The 26,077-nt window shown below is 40.3% G+C and overlaps 1 protein-coding gene across 5 annotated transcripts in view; it reads left to right on the top strand.

Annotated features, from left to right (window-relative positions):
• The window catches only part of RAD18 (RAD18 E3 ubiquitin protein ligase), a 185,405-nt gene that overhangs the window by 111,459 nt on the left and 47,869 nt on the right, over positions 1–26,077 (top strand). For all 5 annotated transcript variants that reach the window (XM_089520335.1, XM_089520324.1, XM_089520343.1 and 2 more), the window contains exon 11: positions 2,746–2,908. In XM_089520335.1, the coding sequence (XP_089376461.1) occupies positions 2,746–2,908 (163 nt within the window). The remainder of the gene's footprint in view (positions 1–2,745; positions 2,909–26,077) is intronic.

The raw sequence follows: 26,077 nt of genomic DNA, 5'->3' as shown, positions 1-26,077 counted from the left end.
GCAAGATATTCTCAGTACATCAAGCTCTCTTGTTCTGTGTTGACCAGCAGTTATTGCAAATAAACCTGTTTTGTTTGAGGTCTAAAGATTGGTGTATGAACACTGTAGGCAAGTTCTTGGAGTCACAAAGGTACCTCAATTGAGTGATTATTTTTTACTCCTAATAGGAGGTGGGTGTCATGCAGCTCTTCAGATGTTGTTGGCCTGTAAATTCCAGCAGCCCTGGCCAACATAGCCAATGATGAACAATGGTGGGAGTAGCCAGCCAACAACATCTAGAGTACCACAGGGTTGTACCACAGGGTTCCCAGCCCTTTTCTGATAATTCAGTGTGAAATCCAGTGTGCTGTAGTGGTTAGACTGTTGGGCTAGGATGAGAATGATCCAAGTTAAAGTTCCCATTCAGCCATGAAACTAGCTGGTTGAACTTCAGTCAGTTTCTCTCATCCTAACATGCCTGTTGTAAGCATAAAGTGTAAGGCGGGTAAGAGAGAGTTGCATGTACTACCTTGAGTGGTTTAATATTTTTGGAAATGAGCTATAAGTGTGTTGTACAGCACAGAAGAGAAGAATTAATGATTATTGTTTTTATCCCATTTATGGACAGGAACTGCCTCTTTTGACTGTTTTTTTGGAAAATGTCCACTTCACTTTCTTGCTGACAATCGGCTTCATTTGAGTTATCTAAATCCCAGCCCTTCTCAAGTTAAGAAGATTGCTTTTTTGGCCTGTCAGTGGCTCTTAACCTGTTTCTTTTAATAAAGCCCTCATGAATGAAAATAAATAGAAATACCAAGATGCTTTTTGAACTTCATCATTGACAACTTATGCAGTGCTTGAAGCCAAAGCAAGCTGGAAACACTTCCAAGGGTAAAAGTTATCGCTTTTAGGCTATCAGACCATAGTTAGCTCCCTTTGTGTGTTCATAAATCTTAGTGGATGGAAGGATACCAAGCTTACAAAGCACTGTTCTTCATCTGCAATCCTTTTCTAGAAGATTATTTTACAAAACCAGAGCATGTGTTTGCAATTTTAGTTAACTTCCAGAAAAATATAAATAACTAAAATAAAATAAAAATAAAAAGCACAGTGGATAAACAAGCTTCAGGGTTAAACTCTTAATCACAATGTTGGTATTAACAGATGTAACTTTATACACACACACACACACGTATCTATTTAAAAGTTCATATCTTCCCATATATAGCAATAGCAAGTACATTTCCAAAACGCTTATCAGTGAACTAAGCACTCCCTATGTGGTTTACAACGTGTAAGTTAATTGCCCCCAACAAGCTGAGTACTCATTTTAGTGTCCTGCAGAAGGATGCAAGACTGAGTGGACCTAGGAGCCTCTTGGATTGAACTCACATCCTTGTGGCTGCAGTACAGGCATTTAACCACTGCACTACCAGGGATCCTGATGCCAGATTTGATGATGTTGTGTTACAATGTTTATTTAGTCATTGCATTCATATCCCCCCTTTACTCCAGTGAGCTCAAGGTAGCACACTTGATGACTCTTCCTCACTTTATCTGTCCAACAACCTGGTCATTAGGTTAGACAGAGAGAGAGAGAGAGAGAGAGAGAGAGAGAGAGAAGGTTGTCCAAGGTTTCCCAGTGAGCTTTGTGGTTTAATAGGGACTTGATCTTGGATCTCTCAACTCCTTGGCCAGCATTCCAGCCATTTTATCATATTGGTTTCTCCATTCCAGCATTATAAGGAGATTATGCCCTTGGATTGAGGAAGGTTTTTCATCTGCTCATCTTCTCTTCGAAGGAAACTCTGCCTTAATAATACAATACCTGTGGCATATACTGTCCTTGCGCATTAGCACCAGTCATTACTCAATCTCCTGCTGTACCTCTCGACAGTTAAGACAGCAAGGGCCACTGGATGACTTGTCTGCTACGCAGTTTGGTAGTGAACTTACCTGGCAAATTCTGTTGTAATTATTCACTTGTAAAAATGGGGATTAAAATGATTTGCATTGCAGGATTTTTATTAAAGTAAAGCATAAATCTTCCCACTTGGAAAGGGCTTTCCAGCCTTTTACTTCCTTCTGCAGCACCATCCACCCCCTTGAAAAGTTATTTCTGGGGGGAAAGGGACCTGTCAAATGGCACAAGATTGGGATGGGGAAACTGGCCAAAACAGGGATCCACGCTGGGATGAGCAAAAATGACTTTTGCAATTGCACTTTGAACTTTGTGCTTGTAATAACAATTGCTGTATTTACTTTACCAGAGAGCACTCAGTTCATTTTTGAGTTAAAAAGCTTTTTATGACTTTTGTGTTTAGTGACTGTTCATGTTCTTCACTAAGATACAAGTACTGCTGCTTTTTGCAGGCTTTGTAATTTCTCTAGAATAAAGTGTCATCTTGAAAGGAAACCCATCTCTCACGCAAGCACACATGCACGTCACTTGCTTTAATTGGCTGTTCCTCTACATTCAGCAGACATCAGAGAAATCTATTCCTTGTAATTTCTTATTTCATTTCATCTCCCTGTATTTTATGGCATTTAAAAAGAGAGAGAAAATTCACTGGAACAGCTGTTGAAGTCTAGGCGTAAGTAAGTTGTTTTAAAGTATGGATTTTAAAAGGGCTGTGTACCATGAAACCCAGACAAACATAATGTTTTCAGTTGTGTACAGAAGAACATGGGTGTGCTGCAGTAAAAAATCAGTTGAGACATAGCTAAACCAATTTTCTCACATTTGTTTTGTGCTGTTTCTCCCAGGAGAAAAATTGAATCTTGAAGAACAAGCAGACTGGGCCTCCATTACAGATCACTCACACGAAACGGCAAGTCTAGACTGTGGAAGAAGCAAAAGTATAGATTGGGCTGATATTGGAGGATTGGCTCCTGCTTCTTCTTTTCAATCCTCTGAATCCTCAAACAGGTTTGTTTTCATGAAGGCTTTTTGTTGTTGTTTCTTGTCCTGGTCATCATAATGTTTGGGAACAAAAGTGTAAGAAGACTGCTGCATTACAGATGAATATTCAATGTATGATGCCATACTCCTAAAACTGTATTATATTTCCATAAACCTATGTGTCCATACCAGTGGGTAATTTCCACAACTCTTCCACTGTCCTTTCTAATATAGAAAATGTGGATCTTGCTCTAGTACAGTGGGTCCTTATTATTCCCTGGAGTTTGGTTCTTGGACTACCCTGTGGATCCCAAAATCTATGGATGCTCAAGTTCCATTACAGTGTTATAGTAAAATGGTATCCCTTATTTAAAATGGCAAAATCAAAGTTTGCTTTTGGAAATTCATTTTTTAAAATATTTTTAAGCCATAGATTGTTGAATCCATGGATAAAGAATCTGAATTCACAGGATAGACTGTATCTGGAACTTCCTTGGCCTTGAGCCACAGTATAGCTTCTTTGCATTATATTTTCTCCTTCTGATTGTCAGCTGGCTTGGACATAACCTCAGGGTCTGAGGAACTAGTGATGTCAGCACAACATACCCCAGGATCAAACACCATGAAGATTCCTGAGCCTTCAAAGACCTGAGACCCATGAGCTCAGATGGGCATTGGCATTCCCTAAACCTAGTTCCAGTGCACGGACTGCATGCCTCCTCCATGATAATGCCAGAATGGTAGGGTTATGTTTGGAATGAATCTCTGGAGGGGTCAATTAAGCTTCAATCCAAAGGCATCTTTGTTAAGGTTGCCTACTTGGTGGGGAAAGATGGAACCTGTAATGAGTGTTCTTGGCCAAAAGGTGTAAAAAACCTCAGTTGAGGCTCTTGTTGGAACAGGGTGAAATCCACACTGACAGAATCAACTCTAGTCTTAATTAATATATGCCAACAAATATGGAAAACAAAACGTGTGGAAATGATCAATATACAACCCCATCTGAAGACTGCAGCAACTCTGGGAACATAGTGTTAATTTCCCATGCAAGCAAAATTATATTCAAAATTATACAACATAGATTGCAATCATACAAGGAGAGAGAAATTGCAGAGGTGCAAGGTTGGTTCAGGAAAGGATGAGGCACTAAGGACCACATCACAAACATAAGATGGCTAATGGAGCATACTAAGGAATTCCAGGGGAAAAATCAGCATGTGCTTCATAGACTATAGCAAAGCATTTGACTGCATAGATCACAAAAGGTTGTGGATGGCTCTTAAAGATACGGGAGTGCAACTACATTTTATAGTCCTGGTGAGAAATCTGTACTTAGGATAAGAGGCTACTGTCAGAATAGAATCTGGAAAAACAGAATGGTTCCCAAATGGCAGAGGGTTCAGGCAAGGCTGTATTTTATCACCCTATTTGTTCAACCTGTATGTTAGAAATATATGAAGATAGGTTTAGACTCAGAAGGTAGAGGAGTGAAGACAGGAGAAAGGAGCATCAACAGTCTAAGATGTGAGGATGACAACATACTACTGGCAGAAAACATCACAGACTTGGAACAAAGATTAAGGAAAATCAAAGAAGAAAGTGCAAAGGCAGGTTTACTGCTGAACATAAAAAAAAGACTACGGAGGAGCTACCGTCAACCTAGACAGTGAGCAAATGGAAATAGTTAAAGAGTTCCTATACCTTGGATCAAACACTGATCAAATGGGGGCAGCAGAAAAGAAATCAGAAGAAGACTACAAATGGGAAGGGAAGCTATGAAAGAACTAGACAACATTCTAAAATGTAAAGTTATACAACTGAACACTAAAGTTCGAATAGTCCAAGCCATTGTATTTCCCATTCTTTATAGTAGAAAGAGAAGCAGACCACATGTCAGATGGATAGACTCAGGGATGTCATGGGCCTGAATTTGCAGAACCTAAGCAGAGCAGTGAAGGATAGGGAGTCTTGGAGATGTCTTATCCACAGGGTTGCCATGAGTCAGTGTCGACTCGAGGGCAGTTAACAGTGTGTAGATTTATGTAGGAACGGGACAGAATGTGGTTGCAAAAATCTGAAATGTGTAGAAAGCAAAACAACAGACCTGTCCCTCCCAGCTCATGCCAAATCACACTGGCGGGGAGTTGGCCATGCCCTTCCCCACCTCATTTCTACCTGGAGATGCCATGGACTGTATTTGGGAACATTTTCATGTAAAACAAGTCCTCTGCCAGTGAGCTCCAGCCCTTCCACTGGCAGATTATCAATTGAGTAGTAAAGATGTCCATAAATTCTATTTTTTTTAAAAAAAAAATCACACTAATGCTTGTGCTTTTATGTTGCTGAAAGTTCTAATATGGGCGAGTTAATGACAGACTGTGGGGTTTGTGGGTCCCCCCCCCCATTGGTTTGGGATTGATCTTTCCTCACTTTTACCCGTTTTCATCCTTTGTGTGACTCTGCATCATTCAGCTGTTTACTGGTGATGTTAACTGGGGCCATATGATTAGTTCATTCATGCTTTGTGGGCAACCTTTATTTGACTTACCATGTTTGTTTTGAAGAGAGAAAATAATTAGGGGACAGACACATGAGAATGTAAAGTATGTTAAGAAAAATTGGAGAGGGGAATTGGCAGTGACTGTTCCATTCTGAGAAAACAGCTTTTGAAAATGTAAATTTCCAGCATACTTATTAAGGAACAGATGTTTCCCATTGTTATTGTATCTCTGCTAGCAGTATGCTAGTCCCTATGCACTACAGTCACATAACTGACCATTGTTGCTACAGTTTTATACATTATAGCCATGAGTATCAGAAAGATTCTCCCACCTATGCCTGTGTCTCCAAACTGAAATATTATAGGCCATTAATAGGCAGTATTGAAGCAAATAAAAACCGCATCCTTTCAGTGGCAGTCTACTTTAGTGATAGAGGCCTTATTTATAGGAAGGATGATAATCATGCAGAGTTTCAGATGTTGTTGTGTTGCAGCTTCCAGCAGCCCTAGCCAGGTTAGCCAGTGGTGAAGAATGTTGGGAGTTGCCATTCAGCATCATATGGAGGCCCATGTAATTCCTGCTTCTGGCCTATAGGAAACTATCTTATACTAGCTTAGATTGTTTGTACATCTTGGCCAGTATTGGCTGCTCTACCTACCAGCAGCTTTCCCAGGTCACTTTCACAGAGGTGTCTTTCACTTCATCTGATAGCTTGGGCCCTTCCACACTACACAATGATCCCTCTTTAATTGCCCTGATTCCATCCTATGGAATCCTGGTGTAGGCAGTTGAAGGAGCAGTATACAGAATTTGCAGCCAGAGAGCTGCAACCTGCTTTCCACCTAGCTGGAAATCCTTGGAGTCCATAGGGTGTATCTAGAGCAGTTAATGTAAAATCATACTGCTGTAACTGTGTGGTGTCAAATGACTCATGGTCTTTTTAACTGGAGGTGCAAGGGCTGCATGTCCAGTGAAAATCCTGTGCTTTCACACTCCATTTTATAGCTTGTTTGGTTTTTTTTAAAGTTGCAGTGTTATTCAAAGCATATATGTTTTAAAAATTACGTTTATATAGAGAAGTTGCTTTTTCTGGCAGGTTGGGAGTTTTGTAGGGGTTATTCAGATGGTTAAAATAATTCCAGTAGAATGTGGGTTGAATCTTTGTTGTTCACATGCATTTTGAATGCATCTTATTAAGGTGTTTTTTTTTTTTTTTTGGGGGGGGGGGGCTTCCAAAACCCCCACTTAACCTGAGATAATCAATCTTATTCTCCCCCCCTTCTGTCAAGTTTTCCTGAAAGATTCACATTGTCAGCTGTGTAAATAACCGATGCAAATAGACCTGAGATGAACCGGGATAAAACTCTGCATGCCTTGAATGTATTTTGAATACGTCCACATCATTGACTCTGTCTTTATTATACACAGAAATGTGTTTCCAGTTAAAAAAAAGGGTGAACAACAAAACTGGAATGCATGAATGAGATTATTTGTGTAGTCGCACTAAAAAAACAACAATGTATGAATAACCCCATAAAGAGGAAAATTGCTTTTTTGACAAATTGATAGACAGGTGTGCAGCCAGCAAATAAGTACCTGCTTGGTAGGAGGCAAGTTGCAGGTGTGACTGAGGCACACACTCTGGACATCCTCCGGTGAGTGTGGGGGGTTCTGTTATGACTGCATTGGAAATACTTAAATGATCCAATACTTAAATGATCAAATCCTACAAAAAAGCAGTTAGGAAGCAGATTTACCTGTCTTCAAAAGAGGCTTAATGGCAAGAGGAAAACCATCTAGACCAGTGAATCTTGCACTGATCCCGTGTGCAGTCACTTTACTGTAGTAAACTAAATCTAGTCATTGCTCAGATTAGAGACTGGGAATCTGGCATATACCACTTTTACTGGTAAACTTTCTGCCTCAGTGGAATATCCTTCAGGATTGCAAGGACATTTGTCCAACAGAACAAAAGGTAATTTCTTTCAAATCCCTCCCTTTCTGGTCAGCTGTTTTGAATGAAACAAGTGAGTTACATAACTTCCACCAGACCTTGGTGACATTGTGATGGTTGTTTTTCTTTTAGATTTCACTTTGTACTTTCAATTCACAATCTTTGTAATTCTCACTTGATTGCAATATCTGTTATGGGAACTTTCTTGGTTGCCATGAACGTAGAGGTCATCAACGGATTATTAATGGTATAATTTCAGAACTAAAAGGAGCAGGTAATCATATTTGCATATGTAGTGTCTGAAAATTGTAGCCATCGGGGTACAAGCTGTCACAGAACTGGTTACACAATGCCCCAGTGACTATATGTGGCCCTACAGACGTTTCTTAACTGAAGCTTCCAGGATTCAAGCTGAATAGAGTGGATGAGAATTTTACTCCAATATTTTCAGGAGGGCTGGATTTTGGCCTACCTCTGCCTAATTTCATATACTGATGCTGTAGTGCCCACATGATGGAAATTCCTTCTCTCCACCTGAACCCAACTCTCCATGCTGACCAAAACTTGTGAAGAGATTATCAGTCTTCCAAGCATGGTGTTGGGGGCATGTAGAGGGCTGCCTGGGGCAGAGGAGATCCTCTTTCCTCCTTCTGAGAGCTTGTATTGATCTTCCGGAAGTAGTCAGTTTTGTATTCATTCCTAGTCTTAAGTGACATGGGTGCCTTATTCTTGGATTGTGTCTCTCTTGTCTTCAGTAGTGTACTTCTAGTAAATTGTTTTTCTTTAATATTAATTAGCTACTGCATATCCCATGCCAAAAATATTGTAGATTTGTACATGTTTGTGTTTTCTCTTAGCATGGTTACTGTTGAAAATATCTGTGTAAGTCTTCCAGGCATTTGGTAGAATTGTTAGAAGACTCCTTGTCAACAAATTTTCCTTCTGAAAGAACTTTCCAAGTTGTTGAGGCTTTTCAAAATGAAATAAATAAAAATTGTGTTTTCTAAATTCAAGCCATATGCCCTTTGAGGGAGACACTTTACAAAGGCTGGCTCTAATCTTATTACAAACACATTTTTCTAGGAATCAAGAAACTAGAAGACATGAATTTGGAATAAGTGTGGTTAGAATCTGAACATGTGCATATAAATACTTTGAGAAATGGGCCTCCATAATATATCTTGTTCCAAAACATTTCAAATATTTCATTTTATCTATCTAAAAGATTTTTTCCTTCTGTATTTTGAAAATTTAAGCTCAGTCCTTGTAGATAAAATCTCTGGAAATTGCTTCATTATTGCAACCAACATATGCAGGAGGCTTTAGAGGAGCGGAAAGAAAGAAGACATCATGTATGTTATCATGAAGCAGAGTGAACTCACTATCACAGGAGTCATTTGCATTCTTTCCCCCATTACGCAGCTGGGATAGACTTCATCTCCACTTTGCTGGAGAGAAGCCTTAATACAGCAGGTGCTCCAAAGAAGTTTGCGGGCCCCACTTTGGGCTAGAAGTCTCCCTGGACACTTCTTCTACCATTCCTGATTCCAAGGAAGGACCCCTTCAGTGACAAACATTTAGGTCTTGTTGGTTCTCCAGCTTCCCTTTGTCATGCTCTGAGGATGTCCTGAGGATGAAGCAGAGGGCAGGCTGGTAGTGGTAGCAGTGTGGGATATGTCTTCCTACTTTAGGTGGCAGAAGTACTTGCATTGCTTTTGTGTTTCAACTAAGAACCACTATTGAAGCAGTTAAAGCAAGGCTGGAGCATGTTGCCCCATTTGCCTTACGTAGTATACTGCTTTTGTTGAGTATATGTTCTGCTTGGCAATTAAAACACAAATTTTGGCAACCAGAATGCAAAATAATAATAACAATAATAGTAATAGTACTACTACTACTAATAATAAATATATCATAGGAAAATCTACCTTTAGCAAAATACAGTCTAACCTAAGACTTGAAATAGGGTGGTGATGGTGGTAATATTACTTCCAGCCATATAAGCCAAATTTCTAGTAGGTAAATTGGTTTAAGAACTTCACTTGGCCCACTTTGACACTTTTCTGCTGTTAGTCTTTCGAAGCGTAACTCTGAATAACAGTATTAAAAAAAAGTCTTTTCTGCCCTTTTCATCTTACAAGGGATCCTGTGTTGCAGCTCTACTAACAACTGTGCCAAGCTTTAGGCTAGAATTCCAGATTATTATTATTTTTTTCATTTAGAGGAGCCAGTTTTATTAAGGCCAGTGTCTGGAACCACTTTCTATTGCTCTGTTCTTTGACATTTGCTTACTATCTCCAAAACACTCTTCAATCAATCTGATTATAATGTTCAAATGTAATTGTAGCCTTGTATGTGGGTCTACATCATAAAGTGCATACACTGTTCTTAATTTTTAATGGCAGGCCACAGAAAGCAGCAGTTCAAACTCAAAGACTGTAAGAAATTCCTCTCTTTTATATACTATTTCATCAATCATTTAAAATTACACTCTTCCGGAAATATACTATTCTGCTTAGTTAGGAACAAGAGTGTAGACCCCCAAATTGTTCTCTTAAAGGGATTTTGGACTGCAGTTTCCAGAATCCCAGACTATTGGCCAATGTCGCTGAGGCTTCTGTGAGGTGAAGTCCAGAATCTCTGAAAGGGCACTGTTTAGGGACCACTGGTTTAGAGCTTGATTGAGCTCAGAGCTACATACATTTCACTCTTCTCCAACCTGATGATAAATATGTGAGCCTTGCATAGAACCATGCATAGAATTGTGCTGCTGATTAGCCTGGCTGAGTCTATTAGGAACTGGAATCCAACCTCATCTGGAGGGACCCAGGTTCCTGAGCCCTATATGGAGTGGGTCATTTGTATCCCCTGGGGTTTGGCTCCAGGACCCCATGGGAACCAAAGTCCACACAATGCTGTAGGAGAAGTGTTTAAAAAATAAATTTTCAAGGCATGCATGGTTGAATCCATGGATGCAGAATCTGTGGATAAAGAGGGCTGACTATATCTTAAAGCCATCATAAGACACCAGCCAGGTGTCTTTGCACATATTCTTATTTAATTCTGGACTCTTTAAAACTAAAAAATGAAAAAGATAATAATTGTGATTGAGATTAATAGTCCTATTTTTTCTATACAGTAGTGGTGGCTTTAATTTAGTAAATTGGATTAGAGTAATTTAAATCATTGAATGCATCAAGAAGAAAGTTAGATCTACAGCGCTATATAAATAATAATAATAATAATAATAATAATAATAATTTAAATCTACTTTCGCATTTTGAAATTCACAAACTACTTGAATAATTAAACACACCTTCTGCTGAGAAAAAATTACTGGTTTGCAATTAAATAGATGCTTGCTATAACCAGAACATATTAGCAGTTGCTGTTGCTATTTATTTATTTTTTAAAGTAAACCATTAAAAGTAACAAGGAGCCCTGTTGGCGCAGTGGTTAAATGTCTGTACTGCAGCCATTCACTCAAAACCACAAGGTTGTGAGTTCAAGACCAGCAAAAGGGCCCAAGCTCGACTCAGGCTTGCATCCTTCCGAGGTCGCTAAAATGAGTACCCAGACTGTTGGGGGCAAATTAGCTTACTTGCTAATTAGCTTACTTGCTGTTCACCGCTATGATCTTTGGAATAGTGGTATATAAATAAAAAAACAAAAAAACCAAACATATTATTAACAAGACCTTGATGTCCATTGTGCAGGATTCATAACTGGTGGATATTTAGGCTGTACTCTAAGAGTACATAAGAAGTTTGACAATGAATTTATTTTATATTTTTGAAAATTTCTTTAAACATCATTAGAAAGATGAAGTATTTTGTTACTGTTGCTTAGTAAAAAATGTGTATGACTAGGAGGAGAAAAAAAAAAGACACCTCAAAGTCCATGGCAGCTACTCTAGCTTGTCTTAGCTCGTTACTTGAAAGAAAAGGTCTCCTCTAGTTATGAATCATTTCATGCTTAATGCTTAAAAAAAGTATTAGGAAGCTCTGTTGCATTAGTTAAGTGAAGAAGAAAAGGAAGAAACACCTGTTGGATCCAGTACATTTCATATCTCATATGTATTGTTATCCTGTAGTGTAGCAGTTTGAGTGTTGGACTATGACTTTGGAGACCAGGGTTTGAATCCCTGCTTAGCTATGGAAACCCACTGACTGACCTCGAGCAATTCACATTCTTTCAGCCTTGGAGGAAGGCAAAGGCAACTTCCCCACCCCTAAAAACCCCCAAATCTTGCCAAGAAAACCCCATGACAGGTTTGGCTTAGGGTTGCCATATGTTGGAAATTACTTGAAGGGAAATAACAACTTCAAAATTGTTTTCATTCTCAAAGCAGGAATCATAGTGAGGGGTGTATTTCCCTTCAGTTAAATTGAACTGTGATATGAATGATTATGGGAGCTTGAAAAGGGGTGGTGGAGGAAGGAAAAGTGACCTTTTTTTGCATGACAATCCCAAAATACATTTATACATACTGGCACGGTATAGACCACTCATTCAGGGGCGGCCTGCACCCAGCACTTTTCTCGCCGGATTGGGGCCAGGGCAGCCTCACCAGCAGCCCAGAGACCCCAATCAGGTGCTTTTTGGGACCACGGAGAAGCAGCAAAATTCCGCTTCTCCGTGGTCCTGAAAAGGGGTGTCCTTGGGGCTTCATGCCTCAGGGCATCCTGACAGGTGCAGCCGTCTGGTTGCCACGTGGGAACGAAGCTTGTGGTACCACAAGTGTCATTATGACGCCACTTCCTGTGCACCATGTTTGGGCGCTCAGCGGCGGCATCTGCATTATGGCAGCCCCCATGTAGATGGGAGGCCGCCATGATACCGGCGTGATCCCATGATAGGGAGTATGCGGATGGTGCACGCTCCCTAACCCTAGTATCGGCATGAGTACACTGCTTTATTGCAGTCTGTACTGCGGCACTGATTAAAATATACACACCTGGTTTAGAACATTCAATAAGTTTTACTGGCAATGCAGCAGGAGAAAACAGCCTTTTCTTTCTAGACTTGTATTTATGTTCGTGTCTTAGGAATCCACACTGGTGATGAGCAGGCTGGCAAAGCCTGAGTAGAATGCTGCCCCTCTCCTCTATGCTCAGCACAGAAATCGAGTGGGCTGCTCTAGAGCTTTTTGTCCCACTCAGCCAACCCCAGCATGGGCTTACTCATATGGCTCTTTCCAACTGTGTATTAATCAAGGTGTATTTTATTACACAGCATGGATTTAATCTTCTGTTTAGCCACCCTCCCTCACCTGCTACCCACAAATGAGAATACTTTCTTTGTGTATTTGTATGTCATTTCTTCCTGATTAATGGATGCAATCTCATGCAGTGAGAGATTATGGCAAAGTGCAACTGAAGTGGTGGGGAGGGACACACACTTATGCATAAAAAAGACTTTGTATTCTGGGCAAGATGGAACACTACACCATTTCTGAATCACTTGCTGATTTAGTTGTCATCATCTCCCATGTCTTTTTCCCCAGAAACCTCACTGCGGGTATCCAGTGGATAAAATGTGTCTCATCACAGAAACATTCACAAATGTAATTATGCTATTTGGATTGATGAACACTGATTGCATGAAAATAGTGTGTGCAACTCTGAAGCCCTCTGGAGAATTTATACTTTACAGATCCTTGTATTAAGAATGAAGACAAACTTTTTATTGTCGCTCACGTATGCAGTAGTAGACAATGAATGAACATGCTAGAACACAAGTTATGTCCTACCTTATTTTCCAGAAACTCCACACTGCCTCTTCCTAAATGGAGCTGTGTGGGAAGCTTACCTTTCTCTTATACAGCTCTAACTGCTTGCAGCCTTGATTTCATAAAGCTATTGATGGCAAAATATGAAACTGAGCTTCAATTATGACCTTGGAGTCTGATAACATAAACTGAATTTAATCCTGCTCTTTCTGAATTGTTATCAAAATCCTGTCCATACCACCCTGAGTTTCCTGGAGCAAGGACACAAGGCAATACAGTATGTTCCCTGGTAACTTCCACGTGGGTTACATGAAATCAAGGCTGCAAGCAGTTAGAGCTGTATAAGAGAAAGGTAAGCTTCCCACACAGCTCCATTTAGGAAGTGGCAGTGTCCCATTAAATGTCAGGGGGGGGGGGGTTCCGAACTTTAATTGTGGATGTTCTTTGAACAACTGTCTCAGCCTGTCTTCGTGAGGACCACTGCTGTAATTTCTGGAAGCACACTTTGTTACTTGATAAGAGTTACAGTATTTGAGAATGTGGGATGCTGAAAAATAAAGGTTTTCATGGTGGGTGTGCAGGATGGAGGATCCTGGAGCAGGAACGTAGCCAAGTGGGGGGGTCCGTGGGATCCAGACCCCCCTTCCGTTAGATACAATGAATGGTATGTACTGCTGTACCACCACACCACCACGCCCAAGCCCCATTATAATGGTGGCACTTAGTTTGGACCCCCCTTCCTAAAATCCTGGCTACATCCCTGCCTGGAGGACATTGGAAGAGAAGGAGGAGGGATATTTAGCAGAGAAGAACAGTGGAAATGAGAGGGATAAATACTTGGAATAAAAGAGCATTTTGATTATATCACATCCTCAAAACCAATTAAATGTGTAACACATCCAATGTAAAGTTTAGAAAATATTGTTTAAAATTCTTAAAGACAAAAAAGGTCACAGTTTATCTAGTTAGAGAGAGGACATTTCATTAAATTAAGACAATCCCAGCAGCAACAAGGAGTTGTTTTGAGCATGTTCATAGGCATATTGCAAACAGGCATTTTGTAGTTTGACATGTGCTTGTGCTGTCTCTCCAAGGGACACATTACAGCTGGTGGGATGCATGTTGCTGTGAGGGGTCAGCCAAATGTGGCAACAAATATCCAAATGCAGGGAGATCCTGGAGAGGGATGTCAGGTGCTTTTATGGGCAAGCCAACAACAGGGCCATCTGATGTTCAAAGTGCCATTTAGGGTCTGTGGCTGTGTTGTGTAGAGTAATTTGGGGTGGGAATGTTATGTTTAAATATCAACATATAATTGCTAGTTTGAAAATAAATGTATATTAAAGGAGAGAAACTCCGTAAGAAATTGTGAAAACTAGGGTCTGAATCCTGTTGCCTGTCTGAACTATTGAATGAACTGAACTTACATTAGTATTGACATACCAAGTTAGTATATATTAAATAGATCTATTCTGGTCAATAAGATTTAATAATAATAATAATAATAGGTTTTATTTATATACCGCCCAATCACTGGGAATCTGAGCGGTTTACAATAGAGGGGATAACAGACAGTTCCCTGCCCACAGGCTTACAATCTAAAAGACACGACACAAAAGGAGAAGGGAATGGTGAGGGGGGAGGGAATCAGGTCCAGCATTCTTCTCTCCCTCTGAGGCCTGGACCAAGGCAGATGGACCGGAGGGAGGGCTCTTCTTCTTCAGGCTAGCCCCTGATGGAACTGGGCCAGCCTACTCTTTCCCTCAGAGGCTGAAGGATGACAGTTAGGGAGGGAGGAGCCTCTGTCTTCAGGCTAGCCCCTGATGGTACTGGGCCAGCCTTCTCTCTCCCTCAGAGGCCGAAGGATGACAGTTAGGGAGGGAGGAGATCTTTCAGGTTTTCCCAGTAGTGAGTGCTCTGACTTTTACAGTGATGTGTTCATTATGAGAGTGGGTGTTTTTTTTTTGTGTGTGTGTGTGTGTGTAATTTCTTAGTCACAGAAACGTATAATCAGCATGGTAGAAAAAAATTAGAATTCAGAAAAACACTTAAATAAAATGGATTTGAAAATATAAAAAACAAAATATTAAATGGAGCTGGAAGTACTGTAATAACATTATCAATAACAACCATTCCAATTTCTGCACAGTCATTCTTGTGCATCTTATCACTGTTATTTGGGTGGATTAGAGCTACAGTACTCTTCTACTACAGACCATTTTCTGAAATCTGCATGAAGTAATGCTCTGTTCTGTTGGTGAATGGTTGTCTTGTTGAAAAACAAAATTCCCTTTCACCTTTTGTCCTCTGTTATAATAATGAATTAGCTGTAGAGTGGGTTAAAATGACTCTGGTTTTAAAGCTTATATGCATTACTTATTAATGGGCAGTGGAATTCATAGAGGCATGACATGTAGGTGCTTTATATAGAGAGGATTATTTTGCCATTTTTAATCATTTGCTGAGAGCTGATGTCTCATTCTTCTATAGCAATCTTATTCTAGAAGAAGGACGCTCTGGATACTGGAGACTCACTTGAAAACGTTTATGGATGTCTTCCTCCTCTGACTAGCACCAAGCTCTTTTCTTCTTCCAAATCCTCACAGATAAACAGTTTCTTTGTTACTTGATTGCCTAGAGGGAAGGGTTATCAGAATGAGTTATGGAATCAGGAAGGAAAGGGGCCCCCATTACAAACGGACACTTTAGTATGTGCTCCGTGCGTGCTAGGGTTAAAAAGGGGCATCCTTTCCGGACGCCCCCAACCCTAGGACACGCGGAGCATGCACAAAATGGCAGCGGCCGTTCCACACGGCCGCCGCCATGAGGACGTCACGACCACGCCGCCTCTATACGGGGCGGCGCGGAAGTGACGTCCTTGCTGCGCGCCAGGGCGCCTAGCGCGCCCTTAGTGCGGAGCAGGAAGGAGCTCCGTTTTGGAGCTCCTTCCTGGTTTGGTCCGCTGGGCGCAGCCTTCACACGGCTGTGCCCAGCAGACCAAAGGAGAAAGGGGCCAAGTGGCCCCTTTCTCCTCCTCCCCGCTGCTGCGGGGTGTCCTTGGGGCTTGAAACCCCAGGGACACCCCTTTTCAGGCTGCGGGGAAGCGGTGTTTTGCTGCTTCACCGCAGCCTGAAAAGCAGCGGATCGGGGTCTCAGCGGCTGCCGTTCTGGCCGCTGAGGCTCCGATACACCAGGGAAAAGGGCGGGTGCAGCCCGCCCCAAACAGGCGGTCTGTAACCCACCGAAGACTTGTGACTTGGCAGGACTGAATAGTTTTTATGCTGTTTTTAGAAACTTGCTTTAAGTGGTAGATTTATGAAGATAATGTTTATCCTGCTTATTTATCAGTGTGTTTCTCATATGTTGTAAGCCTCTCTGAGGCAGCATGGCAAAATATACATTGCTTAATTTGAAAAACAGGAAGTTACTGTAAATGCCAAGAGAAATTACAAGTGTATAATATTACCCTTGAATGCTTATCAACAGTCTTATTGGTTTGCATTGCTGCATCAAGCCACAATGAGCCTTAAAATTCTAGAATGCACAGCAACAGGACCTTTTACCTATCCATTGCTGTTTAAAAGATTTATTTTTTAAAAAGAAAAATGTAATTGGAAATAGGATTTCAAAGGTTTGATAATGATTAGTTCCTGCTGCTAAAGGAAAATTGAGTTGTACTGCCTCCTGACATTCAAGATATTGAAAAATGTTCAGAGCCATTCCTCCTTTTATGGATTGATAAAATTCTTAAGAAGCATTAGATGGCACAAGCATTTATGTTTCTTCAGCTATCTTGTTAACTTTGGATCATCATTTTTTAACATATAGAAGATATGGGGAAGTGAGTTCATGCTAGGAAATTAAAAGCAAGAAAAAGATGTTATTTTTTTTCTTTTATTCAATGGAAAATATCTATTAGAGGAAGAAACCTGAATTATTTATTAGTAGTATTGAAATGGCAATGAGATTAATCTAGAAGAGTCTGTTTTACAGTAATGAAGCTTGACTTACATCTTATATTCTTCTTTGTGGGTTCAAAAATCAAACCCTACCCCATCTACTGAAAGTGAATTATGATAACGAATGGTAAATTTGGTCATTTATATTGCTGACGATATCATACAAGTTTCTGATTTTTAGAAAGAGGTGCATGTATCTATGAGAAAAGAGAAATTAGGGCGGGGTACAGACCGCCAGAAAGAGGCGCGTCCCCGGCGCCTCTCTTTGCTCTGCAGGAGCACCTCAGCAACCAAATTGTGTGGCGCTCCTGCACAGCAAAAAAGGAGCGCCGGGAAGCGGCTCCTTTTTGCGGCACACTTCCGCCACCCCAAAGCACCAGCGACACACCAATACGCGCCGCGTCTGATGGGCATATTGCAGCTGCACCACCTTCGTCACATGTGAGGGCTGCCGGGCGTGTGGGCGCTCCACCCACCAAACAGCCCTTGCATGTGATGAGGGCACTGCCAAGGCCCGTCTGTTCTGGGCCTAGGTAATACATAGTACAGCTTGATTATTACAAATGACCAAAGGACAATCAAAGTATACTGATAATAAACTGAATCTAACATTTTGGCATTGGTCTTCGCTAGCCTTATGGGATTTTCTTCATTTCATTTAGAGTAATTATACCCCACTCTTCCACCACAAAGGCTCTCAGAGCAGCCTAAAAATTGTTAATTAGATAGTTTTTGCCCTCAAGCTTACAGTCAAAGACATGACACATGCCAAGGACATGACACAAAAGGAGAAGGGAATGGGATCAAGTCCAGCAGATACTACTGGATCTTCTCTCCCTCTGAGGCCAGGGCAATGGCAATTGGAATGGAGGGAGGGTCCTTCTTCTCTTTTGGGGCTGGACATGGTGGAACTGTGCCTGTTTCTTTTTTCCCTTCGAGGCCATGACGATGGCTGTTGGCATGGAGGGATGATCTTTCATCTGCCTCCTTTCCCCATACTGAACATTTTCCCACAATGCCCCAAATCTTGCTCTGTTTCCCTATTCTTCAGAGCAAATTTTGTAGTTGCCTGAAGGGCTATGGATGGGACTTGGAATGAGGATGGGTGGGTGAGAACATTTGCCCTCATCAGGTTCTGTTGACAGAAACCTTCCCACCATGGGACAATACCCTTGAGGGAAAATGGCTATCATTTTTATAAATGGGTTTAAGATATTAGTCTATATTTATTGATTATATTATGCCTTCTGCCTGAAATTGGGATTCAAGGCAGCTCACAAAAAATATAAAAAACAGAAGTAAAAAAAATACATAAAGTTATTGAAATGCAATAAACACTCTCTGCAGAATGAAAATCCGTTTAAAAGCTAAAGGTTATAAAACACACTGTTAAAAGGTCAGCGTAGAAAAGCTTTCAATGGCCTGTTACAGACTGCCAAAATAAAGCTGCTTCAGGTCTCTTTGGAGGTATGCTATTTAAATGATGCATGGGCCCTAAGAGTCTGGAGGTTGCACCAAAGCCACACTCCATTCCTAAGCACTGGAGTGCAGCTTTGGTGCAGCTTCCGGATTCTTAGGACGCATGCATCATTCAAACAGCATACCTCCAAAGAGACCCGAAGCAGCTTTATTTTGGCAGTCTGTAACAGGCCAATGTATTTGTTTGCCTCTGCAGATGAAAAATAAATGTAGATCTTTTCTAACCCCATCTAGATGTACCATGGATTCCTAGCCCAACCTGTATGTTTTGTTGTTGTGTACCTCCAAGTCATTTTTTTACTTATGGCAACCCTAAGGGGAACCTATCTTAGGGTGTTCTTGGGAAGTTTTTTCAGAGGGGGGTTGCCATTTCCATCCCCTGAGGCCTAGAGTGTCACTTGTCCAAGGTCACCCAGTGGGTTTTTATGCCTGAGAGAGAAATTTTGTGGCCTCTTCAAGTGGCATGGCATGGGAGAATTCAATAATGAATGCTAACCTCTGGTTTATCATACATAATCAAGCACTTGCAAGTCAAGGAATTGATTCTTGGCCTAGCAAATCCACCTGAGCATTGGAGCCAGGTGAAGTATAGGGAGATTTTGCTCACCGGCACATCATGAGTCACAGGTGCACTTGTAGCCATTTTATTTCAGGTCCCACTTATCCAGAATACAGGGATATTCCAAGTCTGTTCTTAAAAGCTGTGGGTAGAGTGTTACTTGAATCCTGGGAAGTCTGTGTTAGACCCTAGTCCCATTAACTCCCTGATTATTTCAGTTTCCCCATCTGTAGAATGCAAATGATAAACGATTTGTCTCCACATAGGAGAGAGCATGCTGATTATTGTGAAACTATTTTGCAAATTAAATTTTAAAAGTGCTTTAAGTGTTTTAAAGCAGCTAGCATTCAAATCCTTGGTTATTGAATCAGACTTTTGTAAATAATCCATTAGTTTATAAATTGTATTCTAAAATATATCCAGATTCTTGCAGCTGTCAAAATCATGGATCACTGTTCTTACCTATCTATTTGAGATTTTTATTTAAGGATGCATGTTTTTAACGCTTGCCTCTCCTGTGCTAATGGGATCTCCTTGAAATGCTCCAGTTGTGTCCAGATTAGTTTTCTAGTCTTGGATCTTGGTCATGGCAGAAACTAGCAGAGGCATTTAAAAAAAAGTTGTATGAATCCAGCTAGTCATAAATTGCAGCACTCCTGGGTGCTATTAAACAGATTTATCTGTGTAGGCTGCTGCCAGGGTCAGGAGCAAAGCGATAAGGAGCTTTCCTTTGAAGGGAGAAGGCAATGAGAAACTATTCTAAGCACAAACACATTTTGCTAGACTTTCTGCTAGAGGCAGGAATTAATGGCAGGAGGACAAAAATAAAACAAGTGTAGAGCTAAATGTTGTGACTGCTTCAAGAAACACCAGTTTTCCCTACAGGAAATCTAGCAAGTGATAGAAGTTCTACTTACCTTTACCTGATTCTTTTGAATGTATCTTGTTTCTCAAATTTCCACATGTTTAAGTGGAGCTCAGGTTTGCATTTTTTTGCTACAAAAACCAAAAGTGGAGGGGAGACTGAAGCAATTGCTGTGTTTTCCCTAGCTTTAGAACTTTTTTTTCCTGATCAGTGGGACAAAGCTAAAACACTGGAACGAGTGTATTACCACTCCCCACTTCTAGCACTCTTAATTTTACCATAACAGGCAATCTGTTTGGAATGTGCAGCGTACATAGATGGTTCCTCCTATCAGCTCTATAAAATTGGGTTGGTAAAACAGGGCAGCATGGGCTGAGGAAAATTGTGTGTGCTAGGTGCATGCATGCATGCACACCCAAATGCACATGTATCCATTTTATTTACATACTTGCATACCCCCCCACACAAACACTTAGGAATCAGGTGTGCTATCTTTACACTAGAATTGTAAATACAAATGTTGCAAAGTTCCTCTTCAGTTCTGTTTATTTTTCAGAATTGGTTGAAATGTTAAGAAAAAGTACTTGGTACAGTTTGTCTGAGACTGTGTCATTTCATAATGTAGGCACTATGCTTCTTATGTGCTAGATTCTCCTTGGAGGTGTTACCTTAGGGTAATCATGGCTGTCCTTCTCTATACTTAATATATTAACAGTCTGAAATTTGTGAGGATCGTTTCCAGAGAATCATTCTAATATGAGATCCCACACCTGCTTTCCAAAGTGTTGCACTACCAGAAACAAATGCTTCATTTGACATTCAGATAATAATTATGTATTGTACAGTGCAGTTAAGAGGATAAATGAGCTGAAGAAGTGTTTCTGTCCACTTTAAGTCAGCCTCAGTCCTTTCTATTTTTTAAAAATATTTAGGGTAGTTTTTGGAAGAATTTAGTGAGAATTTAGTGACAATGTCCTATTATTAGAAGTTAATACTTTTTGGACTATTATAGAACATATGGATAGCCTTGTTTAGAAGTTTATACTGCCATCCTACAATGATCTAATTATTAAGAATTATCCAATGCTATTAGTGCTGTTAGCCTAATTCTCTAGTTTTTTTCTTTTCTTTTTCTGAGCTCATGGTGGTCCATGCCATAACTTTTGTATGTTTAATACAATTTTGTATTGTTTTAGCAATAAGATTATAATTGTTTTTACATTTTTATTGTTAAGTTTTTAACTGATTTTATCTGTGAGCTGTGTTGGGTCCCTTTCTGGGAGAAAGGTGGCATATACATTAAAAATAAATAAAAAATATCTCCTGGATAGTTTCCTCATCACACTGGATTTTGCATGCACAGTCAGACAGTGGCTAGATGGATCTTTGCTTCACTCTAAATGATGGATGGGTCAGCCTGAAGACATAATCTAAAGTGCATTACTAACAACCATATCACACTAGTTTTTTAGGCATTTATTAAATGAAATTGAATCTGTTCCCAAATGTATTCTAAAGGCAGCCAGACATCTTCCACCTTCCCAAAAGCATACTGTTTATTTACTGTATAACTAAATACATATAGCCACATTGGATGTAATGGCATTGGTACATTGGTAGAAAGGGCTTTACATTTTTCAGTCACCATCAGTGGGCTCAACAATTTAATCTCTTCACATTACAGGTGGGTGTGGGGATATTAAACAATATACAGTATGTTGCTGTTACATTAGCTGTTAGGGTTAAAAAGCAAAGGATTGATGAAAAAATTGGTTGACACTGTGACTAGAAAGTGGCACAATTTGTTACTGGCATCTTCAAAATTATAGTTTTGGGAATTTTAAGTTGCTTTTGTGAATTTTGCATTTGGCAGATGGGTGGATTCATAGACCAACATACCTGCAAAGCACCAGTTGCATCCTCACCCCAATAACATGTATGCTGTTTGTTCAGCCTTCATTTTTGGCTTTCCTGCTGTATAATACTCATTCCCAACTCTCTGGTGTCAAAGACAATCTAGATTCCTTTGAATTACCTTGAACAAAAGCTGTAGTACATGAATTTACCCCTGTAGGATTATCCCCATCCTACCTACCTACCTGCTGTCTGTGGATCTTGATGATGCCAAATCTATGGTCAAACAGAGACTTTAGGATATTGACCTTCAAGATCGTCAAGGAGCAGCACATAGACCTTGTTCTCTCCACTCACTGGGTCCACCATGCCTTCTTTATAAAGAAGGAATGCCCTATCCAGATTGGTTAACTTATCTCCCCCCCCCCCCCCCAAAAGGAGGCTTTCTCCTTGGCAAGGTTCAGTGCTCTTCTTTCTAATGTATTAGTTGAAAGATACAATACAACTCCATTAAACAATTGATACACCCTCTGTAACAATATTGAAGTTGAATCTATCTTACATGTATTCTTTTATTGTGGTTATTAGCAAGGAGCTAGCAAAGGCTTAATATTTCCCAGTTATGCAGATTTTTCCAGTCTCCTCCCCTCAGTCTCTTTTATTTTTGCTCGAAGATTCCAACAAAATGTTTCCAGACCAAGTTGTTGCATGCCTTCAAGACATTTCTGGCTTATGGCAACCCTATCTGGGGTTTTCTGAGCAACATTTGGTGAGAGCAGGTTTGACTTTTCATCCTTTTGAAGCTGAGAGAGTGTGATTTGCCTAAAGTCACCCAGTGAGTTTCCATGACTGAGCAAAGATTTGAACCCTGGTCTCCAGAGTTGGAGTTCAGTGCTCAAACCATGACAGATGCTGGCTATCTACAGAACAAGTAGCTATGTTTTTTTAAAAAAATTGGCAGTTCTTACTAGGTCATCTATAATAGAACATGTTAACTATATTTAATGCATAACTGAATCTTTTAAATATTTAGATATTTTATTGGGTACTGTATGCTTTTCTATTTAATGTGTCTTTTAATCTGAGGAATAATGATCTACTCACATAAAATGCAAATTAAAAAAATTGTATTGAATCATTCAGCCTTCAAACATTGTTTGGATTGTTTAAGAGAGAGTGGCATATGTTGAAATTAAATCCTGCCAAAATATTTCTAAAAATACGCTTTAGAGAGTATCTAGAGTATAGCATTCTCACTTGTTATATGACTTTTGAAAAGTAACCTTGCTATTAAATTGTTGCAAATAAGTAACTAGTTGCAGGTAATTTAATTATCTCATTTAATTATTTCTCCATCTTTGGAAAGGTATGGAAATGTAAAAACTAGAGGCAGAAAGAGTAAGTTAAACAGGGTAAATAGAATAATCACAGTTTATCTGGCAGTACAGTCATACAGTATGTTCAGAGATGAGCTAGTTTTTGTTCAGCTTGTTCATATTGGAATCTTTCTTGGAAGTTCTTAATTGAAGGATGGTCAGAAACAAAGAGTTCAGGGAGTGTCCTTGTTCATATTAAATTTATAACCAACAGCTTGGAGATGCATGCATCTGAACAAGGCACCTGGAACTATTTGCTGTTATCCACCCAGTATAACCAGCCTATTACTTTTAAATGAGCTGGCATATCCAGAAGAGCTTTGGTCTGAAGCCAAGGACATAATAAAATAAGAATGCAGACAGACACTTTAAAGGAAAGAATAGAAGCAATACAAAAAGGAGATAGGAACAAGCTAAAAACCATGAGTGCAACAGTACAATGGCTAGTGCGTAAAGATAAAGAAAACTACTTCAATGAGCAGTGCACAGAAATAGAAGAAAACAACAAAAAGGGGAGAACAAGAGACATATTCCACAAGATCAGGGAAACCAAAGGAAAGTTCAAACCAAGGACTGGGACACACTGGGGCTTTCTACACGGACATTTGGGACGTCCTCCGGACGTCCCATTTTAAAAAAGGGGCGTCTCTTTTAGACGCCCCATGGTCTAGTACGGACTCCGTCCGTACAAGATGGCGGCGCCCCTTCTACATGGGCGCCGCCATCTTTACGCATCGGACGCACAGCGTCCAGACGCGTCGCGCCGCTGCTGACGTAGCGAGCGCGCCCCTGGCGCCTCGCTACGTCGCAAACGCGACGCAAAAAGAAGCTCCATTTTGGAGCTTCTTTTTTCGGTCCGCGCGGGAGTCGGGCCGTTTGAAGGCTCCGGCTCCCCCGCGGACCTTCTGGCGGCGGTGCCAGACCGCTGCAAAGCGGCGGTCTGTACCCCGCCTCTATGACAATAAAAAATAACACACTTCAAGACTGGGAAGGAATAAAAGATGATGGATACAGAGAAGAGCTATATGAAAGATGACAGAATTAAGGACACATGGAATGAAGTGCCATATGAAGATGAACTCCAAATTCTAAAAAACAAGGTAGAAGCTGCAATAAGAGAAATGGCAAAAAGAAGAAGAAGAAGAAGAAGAAGAAGAAGAAGAAGAAGTCACCAGGAACAGATGATATTCCCATTGAGCCACTGTAGTCCACATTGACAGAGTAAACTATAGTGCTAACTAACATATGTCAACACATATAGAAAACAAAATGATGGCCGACAGACAGGAGACATTAATATACATCCTTGCATCAATGATGTATATACATCCTCAGACTTGCATCCTTCCGGGGTCACTAAAATGAGTACCCAGTTTGTTGGGGGCAATTAGCTTACACTTTGTAAACCGGAGTGCTTAGGGAGTGCTTAAGTGCACTGATAAGTGGTATAGAAATGTATTTGCTATTGCTATTGATATCCTCATTCACAGAAAAGGAGACACAAAAGATTTCAGCAACTATAGCAAAATTATGCTCAAACTTCTATAGCATAGACTTCAATCATACATGGAAAGAAAAATTCCAAAAGTCCAAGCAGGGTTCAGGAAAAGAAGATGCACTAGGGACCACATTGCAAACATACGATGGATAATGGAGCGCACCAGAGAATTCCAAAAGAAAATCACCATGTGTGTTATAGACTATAGCAAAGCCTTTGATTGCATAGATCATGAAATGCTATGGAATGCCCTTAAAGACATGGGAGTGCCACACGTCTGATAGTCTTGATGAGGAATTTGTACTCAGGACAAAGAGGCTACTGTCAGAACAGAACATGGAGAAACAGAATGGTTCCCAATTGTAAGAAAAGCAGGCTTAGACACAGAAGAAGGAGGAGTGAAAATAGGATTAAGAAATATCAACAATCAGAGATACGCAGATGACACCATAATACCAGCAGAAAACTTCAAAGACCTGGAACAGCTACTAAGAAACATTGAGGAAGAAAGTGCAAAGGCAGGCCTATTGTTGAACATAAAGAAAACAAAAATAATGACCACAGAAAACCTACAAAAATTTGAATTAGATAACAAAGAAATTGAAATAGTAAATAATTCTCATACCTGGGATCAAACATTGATAGAAATGGAGTCCTGCAGCCAGGAAATCAGAAGAAGATTAAGAATGGGAAAGACAACTATGAAAGAACCCTAAAATGCAAGGATATACAACTGAGCACAAAAGTTAGAATCGTACAAGCCATTGTATTCCCTATTGCCATCTATGGATGTGAGAGCTGGACAATTAAGAAGGAGGATAGGAGGAAAGTCAACTCAGTTGAAATGTGGTGCTGGAGAAGAGTGCTAAGGTTTCCATGGACAGCGAAAAAGACAAAGAAATGGGTCTTGGAGCAGATCAAGCCAGAAATCTCCCTAGAAGCTAAGATGACAAAACTCAGGTTGTCATACTTTGGACACATCATGAGAAGGCATGAATCATTGGAAAAAAACAGTAATGCTAGAAAAAGTAGAGGAAAGTAGAAAGAGAGGAAAACCGCCTGCAAAATGGATGGACTCTATTAAAGAGATCACGAGTGTGAGTTTGTGGGAGTTGAGCAGAGCAGTGAAGGACAGAGAGTCTTGGAGATGTCTCATCAGCAGGGTCGCCATGGGTCAAGATCGACTCAAGGGCAGTTAAAAACAACAACAAAAATTATTTTTGTGGTATGATCTGTTTTTCAGAAATGTCAGAAAACTCTTACTCAGGGTGTCGCTGGACAATTTTCATTGAATGCGCAAAGGCAAAAATTAACAGAAGTGTTGACTCATTGGTCACTATAAAAGAGATTGCAGTGAAGGAACATTTTAATTGGGGCAGGTTATAGTTTGAGAGGATGTCCCTTCATTTCAATCTCTAGT

This window comes from Sceloporus occidentalis, unplaced genomic scaffold, assembly GCF_023333645.1.
Source record: "Sceloporus occidentalis isolate IW3139 unplaced genomic scaffold, rSceOcc1.0.p SCAF_1, whole genome shotgun sequence".
In the NCBI taxonomy this organism is placed as follows: domain Eukaryota; kingdom Metazoa; phylum Chordata; class Lepidosauria; order Squamata; family Phrynosomatidae; genus Sceloporus; species Sceloporus occidentalis.
Note: the sequence above shows the minus strand (reverse complement) of the source record. Positions and strands in the feature narration are given on the sequence as shown.